We start from the raw sequence: 18,956 nt of genomic DNA, 5'->3' as shown, positions 1-18,956 counted from the left end.
GCTCAACATCACTGATCATCAGGGAACTACAAATCAAAACTACAAAGAGATATCACCTCACACAAGTCAGAATAGCTAAAATCAACTACATGAGAGACAATAGATATTGGTGAGGATGTAGAGAAAGGGGAACCCTCTTGCACGGTTGGTGGGAATGTGAACTTGTACAGCAACTCTGGAAAACAGTAGGGAGGTTCCTCAGAATGTTAAAAATAGAATTACCCTCTGATCCATCAATTGCACTACTAGGTATTTATCCAAAGATACAAAAATACGAAATCAAAAGGATAAATGTACCCTGATGTTTACTGCAGCATTATCTATAATAGCCAAATTATGGAAACAGCCCAAGTGTCCAGTGCCTGATGAATGGATAAAGAAGATGTGGTACTTATATATATAATGGAATATTATTCAGCCATCAAAAAGAATGAAATCTTGTTATTTGCAATGATATGGACGAACTAGACAGTATGATACTAAATACCCTATTATTTCAGTCATATGACAAATTTAAGAAAACAAAACAAACAAGCAGAGAGGGGTAAAAGAAAGAGGCAGTTAAACCAAGAAACAGACTCTTAACTACAGAGAACAAAGTGACGGTTATCAGAAAGGAGGTGGGTGGAGGGATGGATAAAATAGGCGATGGAGATTAAGGAGTGCACTTGTTGTGATGACCACCGGGTGTCATGTGGAATTATTGAATCACTATACTCTACACCTGAAACTAATATTACACTGTATGTTAAATAACTGGAATTTAAGAACACATATTTTTCAAAGTGGTGCTTTTTATATTATGAAATAAAAAGTATAAATCTAATGTCTTTTTACTTATAAAAAATCTGAAGCAGACAGAGATCATTATCCTCTAAGAATAAATCAAACTATTAACTACTTAAATTTTGATTCGTCAAAATTTAGGTGAAGTCCAAATTTTGAAAATATTAAAATAATCAGCCTATTTTTTCATAGAATTTAAAAAGAAGACATTTTAAAGGCATATAAAGAATTTTGGATTGCTAAGCATTTTTCTGCTATAACATGAAATGTGAAGTTTTTCTTCAACATGGAAAAGATGGGATGAGTTTCTGTATTTTTCTTATTCAATGCACCCAACCACTGCTTAAGACTTTTCTGTACATTTTCTGCTTAAATATCTTTCAACATTAAAGCCTAAAATAGGGTTATCCATTTCTAATGTCTGTATCATGTCTACGTATATCTAGAGAAAAATATCGAAGACTGTTATTTTTAATAAAAAGTTCAAAGAAGCCTGGAGACTTCAGGTTTAGATTTCAAACTCTTAAAGACCCTTCAGTCAATATGGTACACCAGTCTTAACAATAAATTATAACAGATGTCCTCCAATCACTGTGCAGCCCCGCCTTTCATCTTCCTGCACCCCATCTCTGCTTCCTTATTTCCCCTTCCCTAAAAACATTTAGAGGCACAATACCTAAAAGAGAAGGACTTTGTGACTTGTGCCAAGGATAAAACAGTTGCATGCGAGACGTATGAAAATCTTTAAACTGGGAAGGAGGGTAAGAAAGGTACCTCTTTAGTAGCTGAAAGGATCTTGTTCTTTCCTGTCTTGAGCACAGAAGAGGAGGCTCCCGGAAGGATCACAGGACACGCCCAGGACTCCCAGGGAAATGGTAAGATGCTGGACCTCACTTCCTGCTTGGAGGCCTCCATGGGAAACCTCCAGGTGAAAGTGATAAGGGAAGAGCCAGCTCTTTAAGCCTAGTTCTGCCCTGGCCCTCAAGAAAGGTTAAAAAGAGATCCTGAGGTTCATTGCTCAATAGCCCCACCTAGCCCAGCCTTTCCAAGAAAAGGAGCAGGCAGGAATTCAGGAAAAACTGAAGGCAAGGACAAAGATAATCCATTTGACCAGAGTGTCCATTTTGTCAGATAAATAAGGAGGGAAGAGGCAGCTGGGGAGGAAATGATGTCCAGGGAGACAAAAACAGAAGGCTTCACACAAGGAACGCATCCAACATCATATATACCTTTTAACAGATACATGAAATGTTTAGTAAAGAAATTATGTTAAAAGCCTTGGCCACAAAGAAATATTTTTATTTGGTATATCCAGAAATGTACTAAAATATCATTTAGATGTAATATGATTACAGAGAATCTCAGGTTATATAATCCACAGTTTTATTTTAAAACTCATATTATGACATTTTAAAATCTTGCAAAATTCCTATTTGCAATTCAGGCCAGGACCGCAAGGAAAAATACAAGTGAAGTCTGAAAATAATTTAGTTTCTCATTGTATGATTTGAGTACCACAGATGCAGGGTTACCATTTACCACCATAATCAAAGAAGAAAGGTTATGAGGGGTAACCTGGCAGGGCTATGATGCAACTAGGACTAACTTATTTACTAATTTTAACATTATTTCAATTCTCATTTTCAAAGGCTCATACTCACAAACAATGTGAATTACAAGTCTTTCATATGATATAAAGCTTACGCTTACAAATGAAGAAACATCAAGTTTCTCAAGAACTTATGAAAAATAGCACCTTTTAAAACTTAAGCCAAATGTTTCTTGTGTGAAGTTATATCCTTACAACTCCCCGAAGGATTCTGTTCTGGCAAAGACACAATTTTAATGTGTATACTCATGGCAAACCGCCCTCAGTTACTTTGTTTAAAATTAGCAAAATATTTTAAAACTACAGTGTCATACAAAAATTGGTAACCTTCTACATTCCTAATACTTTCTCATATATGCAGTGAATATTTTTAAGAATATTTCCTAAATGAGTGGTTAAGGAAGTGTGTGGGTTCTAGAGTCTGATGTACTGGAATGAAACTCCAGTTTACCACTCATGTGATCCTGTCAAAATCAGCCTAGGGCTCAATTACCTAAGAAAATGTAGGAATAATACCTCCAGTGCCACTGAGAGATTTAGATAACCCACAGGAAATTATAAAACAAACTGGCTCCTAGGATGTTTAATAAAGGACACTATTACTACTGATTCCCAAGGAAAGACTAGACTTTGCTGTTGGCGCGAGGGATGCCAAGAGACAAAGACAAAGTACACAGGATCTCTTCCCTCAAAGAGTTTACGCTCTAACGAGAGATTCTTAAATCAACAGTCCTGTAAATTGCCACATTTTCTTTGGCAAATACTAAACTTCTGCATTTTCTCCTGCAAATACAACCAGGATTTTGCACTGTAATTACCAAAGATGCCCACAGGCAACAGTACCAGCAGTAGGGGTAGAGTGGAAACAAGCAGGGAAGGAAGGTATTGCAGAAATGCCAGCCTAGAGCCTGTGCAGGAAATCCATAATTACATCTAGTACCACAGCAGTTAACAGTCGAACAACCTCATGACTCCCAGCAAAGAGACAAGTGTTAGCTTTTAATGAAAAAAAAAAAAAAAATTAAAAAAAAGAAAGAAAAAAAAAAGAAAAACATCCCACCACAGCCCTGGAGAAAACCACAACTATTTTAGGTGTAACCCTGAGAAAGGGACGAAAGTTCTCTCTGCTGTTAAGTCAGCGCTTAGCCTCCGCAGTTACCTCAAAGGACTAACAACCCAACATGCAATGCTGGTGGGCCCCTCTTTAGAATTCCGGTTCCAGTGAACCGGATTTCACACTGTACTGTTACCATCTGTCTCCTACGCTACACTTCAAGCACCTTCGTTCCTCTCTACCTCCCCACCGAGCACAGTGACCAGAACCAAGCTGGTGCTCCCTACATGTATCTTGAATTACTAATTCATGCCAATGCATTGTGTCAAGCAGTAGAGATACAAATGTTAGAAACAGGGCCCCTGGGGCGACTGAGTGGCTCAGTCAGTTAAGCATCTGACTTCGGCTCAGGTCATGATCTCGCGGTTCATGGGTTCCAGCCCCAAGGTGGGCTCTGTGCTGACAGCTCAAAACCTGGAGCCTGCTTTGGATTCTGTGGCTCCCTCTCTCTCTCTGCCCCTCCCCCACTCACACTCTGTCTCTCTCTCTCTCTCTCTCAAAAAAATGAATAAATGTTAAAAAAAACAAAAAAAAAAAACAAAAAAAAACCAAAAAAACAAAAAAAAGAAACATGGCCGCCGCTGAAGGACAAATAATCCAGTCAGGAGACAGAGTCAACAATTCAAATATAAGAACTGCCCTCATGGAAGAATTTAAAACCAGGTGTGAAGGAAGGCATGGGAAGGAACTGCCAGGTAAAATTAGAGGAAGGGACTTTCCCCCACTTAAATGGAAGAAAACTAAAGAGTCCCAGGCAGTTATAAGTTAGAAATAGACTCTGGGAAACAGTGTACAAAAGAAATGACACGTTCTCATTTTAGAAGAAAAAAAAGGGTCATTGAATAGGCAAATTAATAGACATCAAATTTACCAATCCTAAAAATACGCGTTACAAGCAACTAAATCCACTCAAATTGAATACTTAGGGCTCGTCATAAAAATTCTTACCTCCCTGAAATTCCTTTTGTAGACCCTGGAATCTCTGGTACAGGACGATGTCTTAGCAGAAAAGATCTAGATGGTCTTGAAACCAGCTTGCTACGGCTTCTCATGGGTGCTAGGATTGGTGACGATGGAACATACAAATCATTTACAACCATCTCTCCTTGAAATTGAAAGAATGGGGATGGCAGTGATCTTTCTAATAAACCATTAGTTCCACTTCCAGAATTTGCCTCTGATACTGACGGGCGGAGGGAAGAAAGGCATTCAGAGCCCACATCAGGAAGCTGGCTCACATTTTCTGAGATCAAATCAGCTCTGTTTGTTTGTTGCTCTTCGATTGTGCAATCCATAGTTATCTCTGTAATCAAAGATTCTCCTTTAATATTTTCACTACCAAATAAAGTATGCTGAAAAGAATTCAAACTTGGGTGTGGTTCTTCTTCTGGAAGGGGAAAGTTGTGTTTAGGAAGAGACAGCTTATCATCTGATTTAAGAGACTGGCTATTTTCTACACTAACATCATTTTGATCAAGAGTTTTGGTAACAGTCTCCCACTGCGTTGGGCTAGGTGCCTGAATACCACCTGCATCTGAAAGGTCTACGGAGTTACTCCCATCAGAGAATGGAGCATGGGGAATCTTTGAAGTCTCATCGTCCTTCTTTGTTTTATGAACATTTGCATATATTGGGATATCTTGCATTTTTGACAAGATTATCTGCAACTGTTTCAGTATCCTCCTCCGGTGTCCTGTAGGTGATATTCCAATTTTGTGCAGCACGCTGTCATTGACTGCCGCACAGTCCTTCACAGTATCAAAACCAAACTCGCGGAAGCGTAGGAGATACTGCTCCAAATTAATGCTCATTAGGAAATCTCTGATATCAACATTTACTTCACTGACTGAGGACATAATGGTGGCTTCATTACTAAGCTGAGTTATCAAAAGCAGTACAAGGAGATACACACAGGAAAGTCCACTTCTGTATTGGTTTTTCCTCTACCACTCGCAACAGAGAAATGTCTCAAAATGTTATTTTCTTCACAGTGAATGTTTTATGTGCTTAAGCCTGAAAAAGAAAAGAATATTAATGGATTAGGATATTTTAGTTATGAAAACCTAGTCTGACATGATAAACTTTCTCTGGAGAAACACAATAGAAACGAGGATAATTACTTTCGCTCACTCAGAGTTTAGAATCTTTGCCATTACTCTGCATGCCCCAGAGAGTCAATTCCTAGGTAAAGTGTGAGGATACAAGGCAGAAATGCCATGGTGGGATCAAATGATGATTTTCAAAAAGGTAAAAAACAACTTTCCCACAAATATAAAATGAACATGTGTCAAATAATTTATTCAACCCATTAATGAAGGAACCAGTAAGATGGTAAGACTGTTTCCAGGAACATTTGTGCAATAGGTTTAGACAGAAAAGACTTTTTTTTTTCATGTTAAGACTAAGATTAGTAGGTTAGATTTAAAAAACTGGTTAATGTCCTACAGGGCAATAAAACCATAACCTTTGGGGTTATCTCTCTACCAGACAAAAATCTATAAGCTAACAGATAACTTCCCAGTTCAGGGCTCTAATCAAACAGCACATAGAAAGTAGAGCACAAAATTAGAAATAAATACCCCTAGGGTGGGCCTGTTAAACAATACCCCCACACAATGCATTGAAAGAACATGCTATACATGTCCTTTTTGATTTCCAAATTTTAGAAAATGTTTCTTAACAGTATCTAGGTATGAACAACCCTACCCTTTAATACATTTCTGCAAAGACACTCTTAAAAAGCACAGTTAGAATACATTTCTCAGGTTAATAATTTTCATTCGAAAAATGCAGTAGCATTGTACGCACAATATTGATATACAAGATAAAACTGCCTGAATAATATGTAAATACATTAGGTAACAGGAAATAATATGAAAGGGGGAAAAAAAAAAGTCTAAAGGTCACATTTTCCTTTCTACATAGCAGATGTACATAGGTTCACTTTACTCCCAAACAACATCATTAAATTTTTTTAAGTCCATTTATCTAGGTGCTGTTTATGTGACTGTGTTCAGTTTGTGAAAATGTAGGATATGTGCACACTCCTGTATATTATGCTTCCACAAAAAGAAAAAAAAGTAGACAACATGCATAACATATGCTGAAATAGTAAAATGAGACTCACCCAATCTAAGTCAATTTATCTGAACAAGTGTTAATGCACTGTCTCTGAAAATCACATTTCAAAATAACTCTCCAAGAGACACCACTCAGACACTGCATGTCTTATCTGCCAAAAGGCCAAAAGCTATTGTCTCCGCTATTTAAAAATATCGGCAAACACTGACACACACGTACACACAAAAAAGGGAAAGCACGTATTATCCTCAGACAGCACTGTGGATGCAGAGAAAGAAAAATACAAACAAGAGACACAAGGCAGGAAATGACTTTGACAATAAGGTATCCCTCTGCCACATTCAAAATAACAAAATGTCAGGGGGAAAAAAAAAACGTAGAAAGCTAAACTCCAACACTTTATACAAAACTAATTCTCAGATACACTACTCTTGCTCTACACAATTATTTTGTAAATAAATATATTATCTTTTTTTTTTTTTTTTTTTTTTTTTTGCACATCACAAATGGAAATGATTATTGCCAAACTGGGTAACACCTTGATCTTGGACTTCCCCGACTCCTGAGCTGCGAAAATATAAACGTCTGTTTCTGTTAAGCCAAACAGTCTGTGGTATTTTGTTGCAGCAGCCCAAACTGACTAATACTCTCCTCTGTCCTCACTGCCCTTACCATGGTTCACACACTCATATCTCTTGCCTGGATTATGACAGTCTCTAAACAAATCCCTCAGCCCGGTCTTCAGTGATCTACTGAAAACTCCAAATTTAGCATGTCCCTCCACATCCTCAACAGGATGAAGTCTAAGCTTATTCCCGTGTCATACCACAGTCTGGTCTCAGTCTAATAATAATAATAGCAGCTACTATTGATGTAAACACCAATTATGTGCCAGATACCATGCCTCCTATTATTTACTGCAAGGTAGGTGTTCCTATGTACTAGCTCCAGCAATTTCAACCATGCCAAACATTCTACCAGCATCCCTTGCTCACTTTAGCTCATTATTGTTAATTATCATTCTTAAGGCAACAAACTGTTTAATAGCCCCATACCTTTGGCATATGCACCATCTGCTTGCAAATCTGAACATTTTGCACAATCCTATGCATGATTTAAAAGAATTTGAATAGGCAGGCAGGTATTATCTTCTCTGTGAAGGCTCCCTATCCACCTCTTAACCTCTTAAATGAATCCCTCCTTCCTTTATATACATCTATAACTAGGATCCTAGAACTTTGCAAAGCGCTTGGAACTTGTTTAAGTGATAGGAGAAGATAGTAGGCATAGAAGAAGTACTTGAGAGGCCCATTTTGTTAGTTTCATGGTATGTTTGCATGTACGTTTTCTACACAAAGCCCTTGCCTTTCCTTGGAGTATACACAAACACTTCCTGGGCGGCTGAATCGAGGATGAATACACCAAAAGTTCTACTCAAAACTACCTCCCTGCCATCATTCAACATGCTGAACATGAACTCAATTCCTTTTCAAGATGTGAAAGAGGCTCCCTCCCACAGGCCCTCCCATCCTTTCTACACTTTGACAGCTCCATCCCTCAGTCACCAGGCTTTTTAACTGTCTGACTACTCAAGGGTGTTCCAGATCCTTCTTTCTTCTAGCCCATACACTCATCGGATGCAAAGAGATGGATGTGCACACCCTTAAACTGAGATCAAAGCCCTCCGCACTTTGACTTCCCCTTGGGCACACTGGCAGGCATGCTGTGTTCTGGGTCAGTGGCTCTCCAAGGAACTGGTCTGTGGATCTTCTGTGCAGCAATGATGGCTGATAACAGGCTCAGAAATTTGTACTTGGGATGAGAGGGATGTGCAACAAAATTTTACAGTTTTAAATTCTTCACATTCCCCAAATACACTTTACACCATCACACCTGAGCCTAAGCTCATCACTTTCCTCCCCTAAGGACAGATTACCCCTCCCAACCCCTTGCCCATCCATCTGGTGTCAAACTCAAACCCAACCTCCTCCACTTCCTAGCAGTGTAAATACGGCGCATGTCTGTGTGTTTGTTTCTTTACCCGGAAAATGGAAACACTCAAAGCTATGTCAGTGCTGGTCAAGATTAAGTGGTCAAACAGTGCTTAGTACAAGTTAAGTGCTTAGTAGACATATACTTCCATCACTATATTTATTTCCATGCCTGTCATCACTATCTCCCCACAGCTAAAACCTTTCCCATTATTTAAAGTCTAACTCAAATGTTGTCACAAGGTCTCTACTGAACAAGAAATAAACTCTCTGTATTCCTACAGCATTTACTTCTTAGAGCATTAAATCATATTCCACTTATTCCATAGTAACCTACAGAAGTGGGATAGTTTAGCAGTACAAAACGAAGATCTGGGAGCTGAACAGCCTTGGTCAAATCCCAATTCTTCCACTTACTAGTTCTATAAGCTTGGACAAGCATTTAACCTTTCTGGGCCTTAGTTCACCCTCATCAGGAAAACAGGAGTAACAAGACCTTATTTCACAGGGCTGTTGTGAAGCACTTAGAATACTAACTGCACACAAGGAATGTTAAGTGTTTGCCATTATAATTATTTTTTATTATCCTATAATAAACTAATAACTTTGCCAAAATGATGACCAGTCCATATAAGTTGCCCAATAAATGCCAGTCAAATTATTTATTTATTTATTTTTAATTTTTTTTTTTTCAACGTTTATTTATTTTTGGGACAGAGAGAGACAGAGCATGAACGGGGGAGGGGCAGAGAGAGAGGGAGACACAGAATCGGAAACAGGCTCCAGGCTCCGAGCCATCAGCCCAGAGCCCGACGCGGGGCTCGAACTCACGGACTGTGAGATCGTGACCTGGCTGAAGTCGGACGCTTAACCGACTGCACCACCCAGGCGCCCCAGTCAAATTATTTATTTAGAAACACAGTGCATGATATATATGTACCACATGTCTAGAGAATGCAAAATTGCTGGCACTACACATGTGCTTGTACATTTTCCCATCCTATCCTGACCAATTTTCAAGAAGTAAAAGGGAAATAACATTTATAAGTACCCGTCCCATGCCTGGCTTGGAGATCACTTAATAATGCATTATGCTATTATCTTATTGAGCTCAACCTTAAAACTCTGTCCTGCATAAACTACTTCTCACCGCCTCTGCTCACAGCCTAGTCCAGGCCACTATCTTGTTCATCTCAGACCACTACAATTGCTTCCTGATTCATAGCCCTGATTCTGTCCTGCCCCCCCGCCCACCTCCCGTACACACACAGTATAGTCTCATACAGCAGTCAGAAAGATTCATTTTATAACAAAAGTCGTAACACGTCACTCCCTGTGAGACTCTCCAACTTCATATCCCCTGGCTGTCCATTCCATCATTCATTTGCCACCAAGTTGGCCTCAGTTTTATCCCCACGTCATGAGCTCACTTCCCACCCTTGTATCTCTTTCAAATCCGCTTCCCCAACTCATGGCTCCCTCCATCACTTTGGTTGGTCTCTGCTCAAATGTGGCCACTTCAGAGAAGCCTTCCCTACTCTCCCTCTGCTACTCCCTACTCTTACTCTATTTGATGGCTTTGTTACTACCTGGTATCTGTGGACAGAGAAGGCAGAGATCTTGTGTATTGTTCACTGCTCTAGCCTTTGAACACCATCAGGCACATAGCATGTATTCAATAAAAAGACTTTTTCACAGCTTTGAGAGTATTTAATATGGAAAGCATAGGGGTGCCTGGGTGGCTCAGGCAGTTAAGCTTCCTACATTGGCTCAGGTCATGATCTCATGGTTCGTGAGTTCAAGCCCCACATCGGGCTCTCTGATGTCAGCACAGAGCCTACTTTGGATCCTCTATTCCCCCTCTCTCTCTGCCTCTCCTCTGCTCATTGTTTTGCCTTCTCTCTCTCTCAAAAACAAATAAAATTAAAAAATAAATAAAATGAAAAGTGTAAAATACATACAGTTTTAACGTTTGTCTATATAGGTCACCAAACTTGTCAGAAACAGGGACAAGATTCAAATACAGAATCCTCCAATCCATAGGAATGGTGGGGGGGGGGGGCAGGTAGAAAGTTAGCTGGAAGCATTCTAAACCACCTGTGGGACAGCTTTCCCTCTCCTAATGCCTCAAGTAAGGTAAACCCCCCAGTGAAGCTCTTCCCCATCACCCACCACCAGGGGAGCTTTGTCATACCCCCCCGCCCAACTGAGCAAAGAAAGAAAAAAATTGAAAACCATGGGTCACTTCATGAATCCATGAAGTCATTAAAGTATTCAGTGCTCGTACTTGCCTGACTCTAATATCTTATGGGAGAAAAAAAGCACCATACAAATGAATGTTGTCATAACTTTAAAGTTCACCTTTTTAAAATCAGAAACGTAACATTAGAATGTTTAGAAAGTGCAACTGTGTCAAAACAGGCTTAATAATCACAGAATCACAAGACTGAAAATATCTACCAAATAAAGAGAAACTAGGTTGCCACACGAATAATGAAACTTTTCAAGGTTATCAATACGAATCTTACTGATTTGAAGAACAATGAGGGTTTACTGTATTCCAGAACAGTGGTTCCCAATGGAGTGAAACTATCCCGCAGGGGGAAACCCAGAAATGTGTGAAAAAAGATTCTTTTGCCTGTCATGATGTTCGAGTGGCACCAGTTGATAGTAAAGTTGATTTATGACACCCTGAAATGATACCCAAGGTAGAAACCTCCTGTACACTTTTTGCTCTTCTAAATCTCTATCACTAATCAGTTACCCCCATAGGATGCCTGGCACTACAGATGATAAGAGAACTGTCCCTGACTTCAAGTTGAGAATAAACGTATTGCAGAGAAACAGCTAATCCCATAAGGGAGTTCCACATGGGTATCATGCTGAACAAGTTAGTGTGGGACACAGGTCTTAACTGAATTCTACCTGTGCCTCAGTACACACTACAATCACAAGAAATATGTACCATGGTGTTTGCATATCAAGCAAACTCCTGTTTAATACTGAGATATTCACTCCAAGGTTTCATAAAGATGACATATTCCACTTTGGTCCCCACAACCATGCAGAAGAGGAAGTACTTTAGAGAAAATATGCTTGTTGTCACATTACTCCATCCCATGGTACAGAAGAGACTGCAAAGGGTCAGGAGTCAAGAATCCTAACTCGTTTTTCCAGCCTGAGTGCTTAGCTGCCAAAATTCTATCAAATCGGTCATTCAGCACCCCACTCCCCTACCACCCGTTCACATATCTTAGCTTGTGGCAACACTACCCCCATTAAATCCCACACAGGAAGCCTAGCTCCGTCAACCTGGCCATCTCTCTGGATTGTGGTCACCCGCAGGCCCTGACCTTCACTGACAAGTTCTCTGCCTTGAAGGCTACTACTCCCCACACATCAAACACAGCCATTGTCTTTCATTCTCCCTCAGGCTTATACTGCTAGTAATAATGGCCAATATTTGCGGATGTTTACACACCATCTACTTAGGATCTACAACTAACCCTCACAACTGCCTTGGGAGGAAAGTCCCACACCCAAAGCCACAGCACGGGTAAAGAGTGAATAAATTCCAGAATTCTCAGGGTCCGACTCTACAACCTGTGCTCTTAACCATGATGCCCCCTAAAAGCTAGAAAATGGATTTAACAAAAGAGTGATATCAAGCACTTCAGATTTTTTCCCCTCCTTTGACTCTCCTATGCATAAGCACCTATGGTCACTACGGAAATTCTGTTTCAAAACACCATGTCTTGCAAGCTCAAGTCTTATATACCTTTTCAGTTTGATTGTGGGTATATGTGTCCATGAAAGTAGCTAAAAAAGAAAAACTACATTCATTCACTTCTACCTGTGTGGGATTTAAGACAAAGTGACAAATTAGGGGAAAAGATCTTTGAAATTACTATGTGAAGCAAAAGTAACATAAAATTGCTTATTAAAACTTATTTTGCATCTATCATTGCAGAAAGACAGCCACTGTGGCGCTATATAATAAAACAGTAGGAAGCCAAAATCAGATAATCAAATATAGCCAAAGTAAGTAGTCACCACCCACGAGAACAGTCAATGGTGGACAAAAACAAAAATGCAGCTTGACTAGAATAGAAAGTACTGAAGTACTGTCCCAGAAGGTATTAGACTAGTTTTAAAGGTTTAATTTTAAATGTGATGCCAAAGGAGATAAGGAGTGGAAGCAACCCAAATGTTCCCTGATGGATAACCACATGTAGAGTACACATACAACTGAATACTATGAAGCCTTCAAAAGGAAGGAAATTCTGCAACGTGCTGTAATATGGACAAACCTTGAGGACTTTTTGCTGAGTGAAATAAGGCAGTCACAAAAAGACAGATACTGCATGATTCCACCTCTATGAGGTATCTAAAGTACTCCAATTTGTAGAAAGGGCTGGCGGGGGGGGGCGGGGGGGGGTGTCTCGTGGGTGTGCAGTTTCAGTTCTACAAGATGAAAAAGCTCTGGAAGTCTACTTCACAACAACGTAGATCTACTTACTACCCAACTATACCCTGTGAAATAGTAAAGATGGCAAATTTTATGCTGCATGTTTTATTTTGTTTTTACCACAATAAGGAGCTAGGGAGACAGACTAGAAGGTTTGGGCCAGCTTCCTTTTATTCAAACTGAATTCCCTGTACACATTTAGAGCTCTTTTCTTTCCTTTAGAGGCCAGTTCAGGTCTTACACTATCTACCACCACATCCGTGAGCTTTCCCTACCTATTCCATCCCCTCTTCCACCAGGCAGTAGTACAGGGAGTACAGTGTCCAGAGGACACAGCACAGGGATTACCAGTGATCCCAGCTCCGCCATGCACTAGCTGCAAGACCATAGGGAAGTTCCTTTATTTTTCTGAGCCTCACCACTGTCAGGACAATAGTGCCTACTTCACAGAGCTGTTTGGAGGATGAAATGAGTAACTATGCATAAAGATCTTGTAACAGTCCCTGGCAAGCAATAAACATTTAATTAGTGTCTGCTGGATGGAAAGTAACTAAGGTTTGAGCTGAAAATAGCCAGAGCTTGGGCAAAAGCATTCTGCAGCTCCGATCAAGGAGAAAGAATTGTGTAAGTTGCATTTTGATTATTTTATTTACTGTGCAATCTCAAAAGTACAACTCTTTCAAAATTTAGAACTTAGGATCCATTTCCACATTCAGTGAAGGCTAGAAGTGATAGTTCACTTCCTTATCACAAGAAGTTACCAATAGGTTCCATAATACCTAGGTTTAGATGTTTTCGGTAATAATCTCAATAGTTATGTACTTGATAATGTTCTTGGCTTCAGTCTTTCTCTTTCAATAGGTTCCATAATACCTAGGTTTAGATGTTTTCGGTAATAATCTCAATAGTTATGTACTTGATAATGTTCTTGGCTTCAGTCTTTCTCTTTCAAGCTATCCACCTAGATTTTAACGGGCTAATGTCTGAAACTTGTTGTCAGTTCTAATTCACAGATCTTTAAAGGAGAGCCATAATTCTTCAACAACCAGAAAGGTTTCATTGTGCTGAGTTCGTACAAGAGCAGAAGTGGGGACAGTGAAAAGCAGTAAGCCAAAGCCTGCATCATGGCGGAGGAGCCCTACCTGTGTGCCCCTAGCTGGGCACCTGCTTCTGCCCAGTGCCAGCTCCCTGCTACCCCTCTACAACCAGCAACATTTAGCTGAAAGAAGAATGAGACCACTTCGATCTCTTGATAAGAACATGCAACATATTCTTCAGGATTCTGTTCCATTTCATGCTGCCCTGAGCATTGTTTTAATTTAGTCATGTCAAAACTAGTAGGATGTTACAGATCAATAGAAAGATTTTTAAAAATTTACGCTTATGCTATGTGTACTTTATCATACATATGTTAATTCTAAATTTTTAGTATAAACTTAAACCCCACCATTGCTCTGAATTTGAGTTGCATTGTTAAACTAACAACCAGATGTTTCAAAATAGCCTACTGTGAACGTCTCTTCTCTCTGCATTTATAAATAGTCCCCTGACCTCTTTTCCAGCTGAATTTGGGAGCTCACTCCTATTGGTTCCCTTACTGTCAAAGTCTCTTTTTCTTAAGAAGAGAGGATATCTCAGCAAATGTCTTCCAACTTACTGACTCATCTATTTACATTTATTCATTCAATAAATATTTGAGGAAAACTAACTACTCTCTCCAAGAGTAATAATAGTGGGAAATATTTGCAGTTCAAGATTACAGCAACCATTCTCCCATTTGCGAGCAGCATTAAGTGCCATAAAGAAAGTGAAGATGCAATGTCTTCTCTCAAAGAGTTTAAAAGCCTTATGATTAGACAGAACTAAACAAAATAAATTAGCACACATACAATCATTACTTTACCACTCTGGTAAGTGCCAGTAAAGAAGAAGTATCGAAAATGGAATGCTGAGGTACCCCCCAAAAAGTGCATAAATAATAATAAAAAAATCTAATTTTGTGACTTTGACTTTCACATGGTTTACATTTTAAATATTGCTTTACTATTAATTACATAGAGAAGTAGAACCATCATCTTTCATGAGTGCTAGGGAACTCTAAAAATCTCAAATTAATTCCAGGAAGGCAAGTGAAATATGCAGCCATTCACAGCTCTGAGGAAGGAGTGATCAGCGAAGGGGCTAAGAGGGGAATCTCAAGTAGGAAGAAATGGGGATGGAGACAGCACTATCTGAAGCAGAAGGTATGCCATAAAGGGGGCACGGACGGAGAGGTCTTCAGGTTATAACAGCAAGGAGATGAGAACAGCTGGACCTAAGGTTCAAGAAGTAATAAAAAGTGATGCCAGAAAAGGAAGCTGGAGTTGGCTATGACCTTGAATAGCAGGCTAAGCATTCTGAACTTTATCAAGATACTGGGAAAGAGACTGGGCAATGACTGTTACCATCCCCACCCCCCAGGAGTCCAAGACACTTTATAATCAGCATGCAGATCCCACTTCTCTTCTGCTCTTCCCTGATCATCTCTCCCACTTCAAATTGATTAACGATGTTTCCGTTTCCTAAAGCTATATAACATAACCTGCATAGCCCTTTTATGCGTCCCATTTTTGTAAGAACCATGAGGGCATATTCACCATCTTATTAGTCCTTCCCTGAGTATCCCTTCACCTACCCATCTACTCTGCATACAAATGGAATAAGATAGAAAAATAATTCTTCCCACCTCTTCACTGGTAGTTTTTACCTCTGAAGCTGCTCAAAATGACTATTCCAACCCAGATCAGGATTCCTTTGTTTCCTCATAGTATGGGTAAAGATATATGCTTATTCTTATACTAGGAATGACCTTATAAATAGAATACAATTGACTTCCACAAAGTAAGTGAGTAAAATGGCTTAGCCATCACCATTGGCTTAATCTGGCCAATCAAAAAAAAAAACAAAAACAAAAAAAAACAAAAACCCTAAAATAACAAACTAGAGGGATCCAAGACTTCACAGAAAGGATTAAAAGGACATTTCATAGCCTCTAATCTCTCATCAATTCACGTTTGGTCAAAGCTAAGAAATATTTCCAACATTAATAAAAAGTTCCCTACATAATTAATATTTTACAGAGAATTCCAAAAAGCCCTCAACTTAGCAAGTGCCAACACTGGATCCAATAAATGAGTCTATAAATAAATGAGAAAAAAAACATATTAAAAGAAAGCTATGAAAGCAACGACCATCATAATACTTGGCAATTTCATAACATCTTTCACCAAACTTTCTCAAAGTTACAGGAAGGTGGGGTATTTAAAAAAAAAAAAAAAAGTCTTGGATATCATGAAATCTATAAACCTGAGTCCTAGGGTTTTTAAAACGTCATAGTTTCATAGTATTAATGTAAACATTTCCAAGAAAATTGCAATTCATTGTAATCTGATTCCTGTACTTAGAGTAACTATCTATAGTTGAGTTGAAAAGGATTAATTGAATATTTGGGTCTTAAACTGCTAGAAACGTGTAGTAGTATCAGATGATTAAGAATTTATCTTTAAATACACCAACAGCAAAATACATATTTTACACACACACTATCAGGTTTCCTTTCGTTGGCAACCACTATAAAATCTGACAGGTTTACAGAAGACAGAAAAAATACAAACACATACACGCCCATGTAAATAAGTTTTAACAAGTCAACTGACTTACCCCCTAGGTGCATTTTAATTTAAATAAATCTTTGAGTACTAACAAACCAAATCTATATAAAACACTCTTGGTGTTAAGACCCACTTTGAATGTGTATCTGTTAAAAAATGCGTTTAAAAAGGGGCCAGGGAAACAAACACTTCCACTCTAGGTTCCAGCTAAGTTCCATGACCCATTTTACTTTTCTTTCTTTTTTAAACATTGTTAAACAGTGTGATGTCATGAGAATTTTCCCTCAACATTTCTCTTGTAAGTGCATGAAAGTCATAACTACAAGTTTACAGGATTCTTTTTCCCTTAAAAAAGTTAGCTTCCTTTTTTAAAACAGCCCTAACTTCATCTTCCAATTACTTATGGGCAAAGTTCCACAAACTCATGTGGGTGTAGAGTGCTTAAGTGCGGGGGAAATCAATACTGAGCTTGTAAGTACAATACTATTATTGGTAATCACAGTGACATCCGATTAAATGTACTTTTAAAAATAGTTTCCTTCTCGATACGTTTTGTTTTTTTTTTTTTCTTTTTTTTTAACCAGAAGGCTATATTCCACTGAGCGGCCTATTTCAAGGGCAACCTTGAAAAAAAAAAAAAACTGTTCCTATCACTACACAAACCCGCAAAAGCCAAAAAATGTCATGATTCTACACAAACTTGCTTCTATTTTTCCTCTAATTACCAAAGGATAAAGTTCACAACGTCATTTCACAAAGCATTCCCTCAAATCAAAAGAGCTCCAGATCCCCAAAAGGAGGTGAGGAAAGTGTTTAAGAAAACAAGCCCGGGCGAACTTACTTTTTACTAAATGAGATGGCTCACCCATTCTCCCAAGAGACTTGTCTCCAAACTAAAATGAAAGATCAATCTAGTAAACTGCCGACAGGTCCCGGTGTACGGTGTTGGGTTCAGGCAGGTGGAGGCCAAATGACTGTGATTAAAGTTAATTAACAAGCCTGTCGTCTCAAAGCGTATAACCAGCAGGGTGCGGGGGAAGCGCAGAGATCCGCGCAAACTCATTATCTCTACCGAGTAAATAACTTGGTGCCCGAAACTCGCTAAGGGACAGCTTCTTTTTATCTCGGGGTGCGGGGTGCCGAAGGAGAAGTCTAGTTGTCGGTGCAGATTCTCACCCGCCCGGACCAAATCACGTTAGCAAGGAGTTTTTGTATCACTTACCCGCTTCTGGTTTCCTTTTAGACGCCCACACGCGGGAGCGAAATCCAAGGGGCAGAAACCAGAGCCGAACACTTTTCGCTCTGGGAATTTACCCGGAAAGTGCCGAAAAGCCGCAGCCCAGCCTGAGACTGTCCCCCCCTGCCCCCCGCCCCGCCCAGCCCACCCGCGGCCCCCGGTACTCGCCTCGCGCGCGGGCAGCCCAGCTGGGAAAGCGAGGCGGACGGTGAAGCCTCGGCGCCGGCGTCTCTGCCCGCCCGGTTCGCTCGGTCCTCAGCCGTCGGTCCCAGGAGCGGGGCCTCCTCCGCCTCCCCGGTCCCCGCCGGCTGCCCGCACCGCGTCTGCTGCCGGGCGGCGGCCGCGCGGGCGGCGCTGTCACACGGGCTGGCGCGCCGCGGCCGCCGCACCTGGAGGCGGGGAGCGCGGGGAACGCGAGCCCGCGCGCAGCTCCGGAAGCGCTGCGGCCGCCGCCCGGCGCCCGCCCAGGTGCTCTCGCGCGCCGCGCCTCTGCCGCTTCCTCTCGGCCCGCGGGGGCGGGGAGCCGGCGCCCCGCGCGGGGGCAGCCGGCGCTCAGCGGCGGGGGCGGTCGAGCCGGCAGCCCTGGTTCCGCAGCATAGCTGGGCGGCTGACTCAGTCCGCCGAGGCCAGGCCGCGCCTGGCACCCTCGCCACCTGGCGCACCTTGGCCGCGAGGCTCCCGGGCCGGCGGGGCTGGGAAAGCTGCGAGGGCGCGTCCGGGAGCGAAGATCGGCGAGGGCAGTACCCTCCCCGGGGGCTGGGGGGGATGGGGGGGAGACACGCGGGTGACCCTTCCGAGCCCCTGCTGGCCAGTGGGTTTCTCCGCGCGCTGATAGAGGGGTTCCTGTCAAATGGGCGGAACCTCTCCACCACTGATTGTTAGTCTTACTCTAAGTACTTTCCGTGTCACCTCAGCGTTTCCCAAACTGAAGACTCATCTAGGGCGCTGGTTTTCCCAGGCTGCTGCTTGGCGAAGTTGCATTGAGTGGGCCCGGGAATCTGTCTACCGAGCTCCGTTGCA

At 41.0% G+C, this 18,956-nt stretch overlaps 1 protein-coding gene across 5 annotated transcripts in view; it reads right to left on the bottom strand.

Moving 5' to 3' along the window:
• Nucleotides 1-18,035, bottom strand: part of ARAP2 (ArfGAP with RhoGAP domain, ankyrin repeat and PH domain 2) — a 194,361-nt gene extending 176,326 nt beyond the window's left edge. For 2 of the 5 annotated variants that reach the window (XM_019414538.2, XM_019414546.2), the window contains exons 1-2: nt 17,541-17,872; nt 4,458-5,522 (exon numbers count right to left, since the gene is read on the bottom strand). In XM_019414538.2, the coding sequence (XP_019270083.2) occupies nt 4,458-5,365 (908 nt within the window). In that variant the 5' untranslated portion in view covers nt 5,366-5,522; nt 17,541-17,872. Of the gene's footprint in view, nt 1-4,457; nt 5,523-17,540; nt 17,873-17,921 lie in introns of those variants that run through there. The other 3 variants (XM_053901629.1, XM_019414532.2, XM_053901630.1) reach the window with 2 other exon arrangements.
• Nucleotides 18,036-18,956: the final 921 nt, after the last annotated feature.

This window comes from Panthera pardus, unplaced genomic scaffold (assembly GCF_024362965.1).
Source record: "Panthera pardus isolate Hobbes unplaced genomic scaffold, ASM2436296v1 HiC_scaffold_13, whole genome shotgun sequence".
In the NCBI taxonomy this organism is placed as follows: Eukaryota; Metazoa; Chordata; class Mammalia; order Carnivora; family Felidae; genus Panthera; species Panthera pardus.
This window is presented reverse-complemented; position numbering and strand designations above follow the sequence as displayed.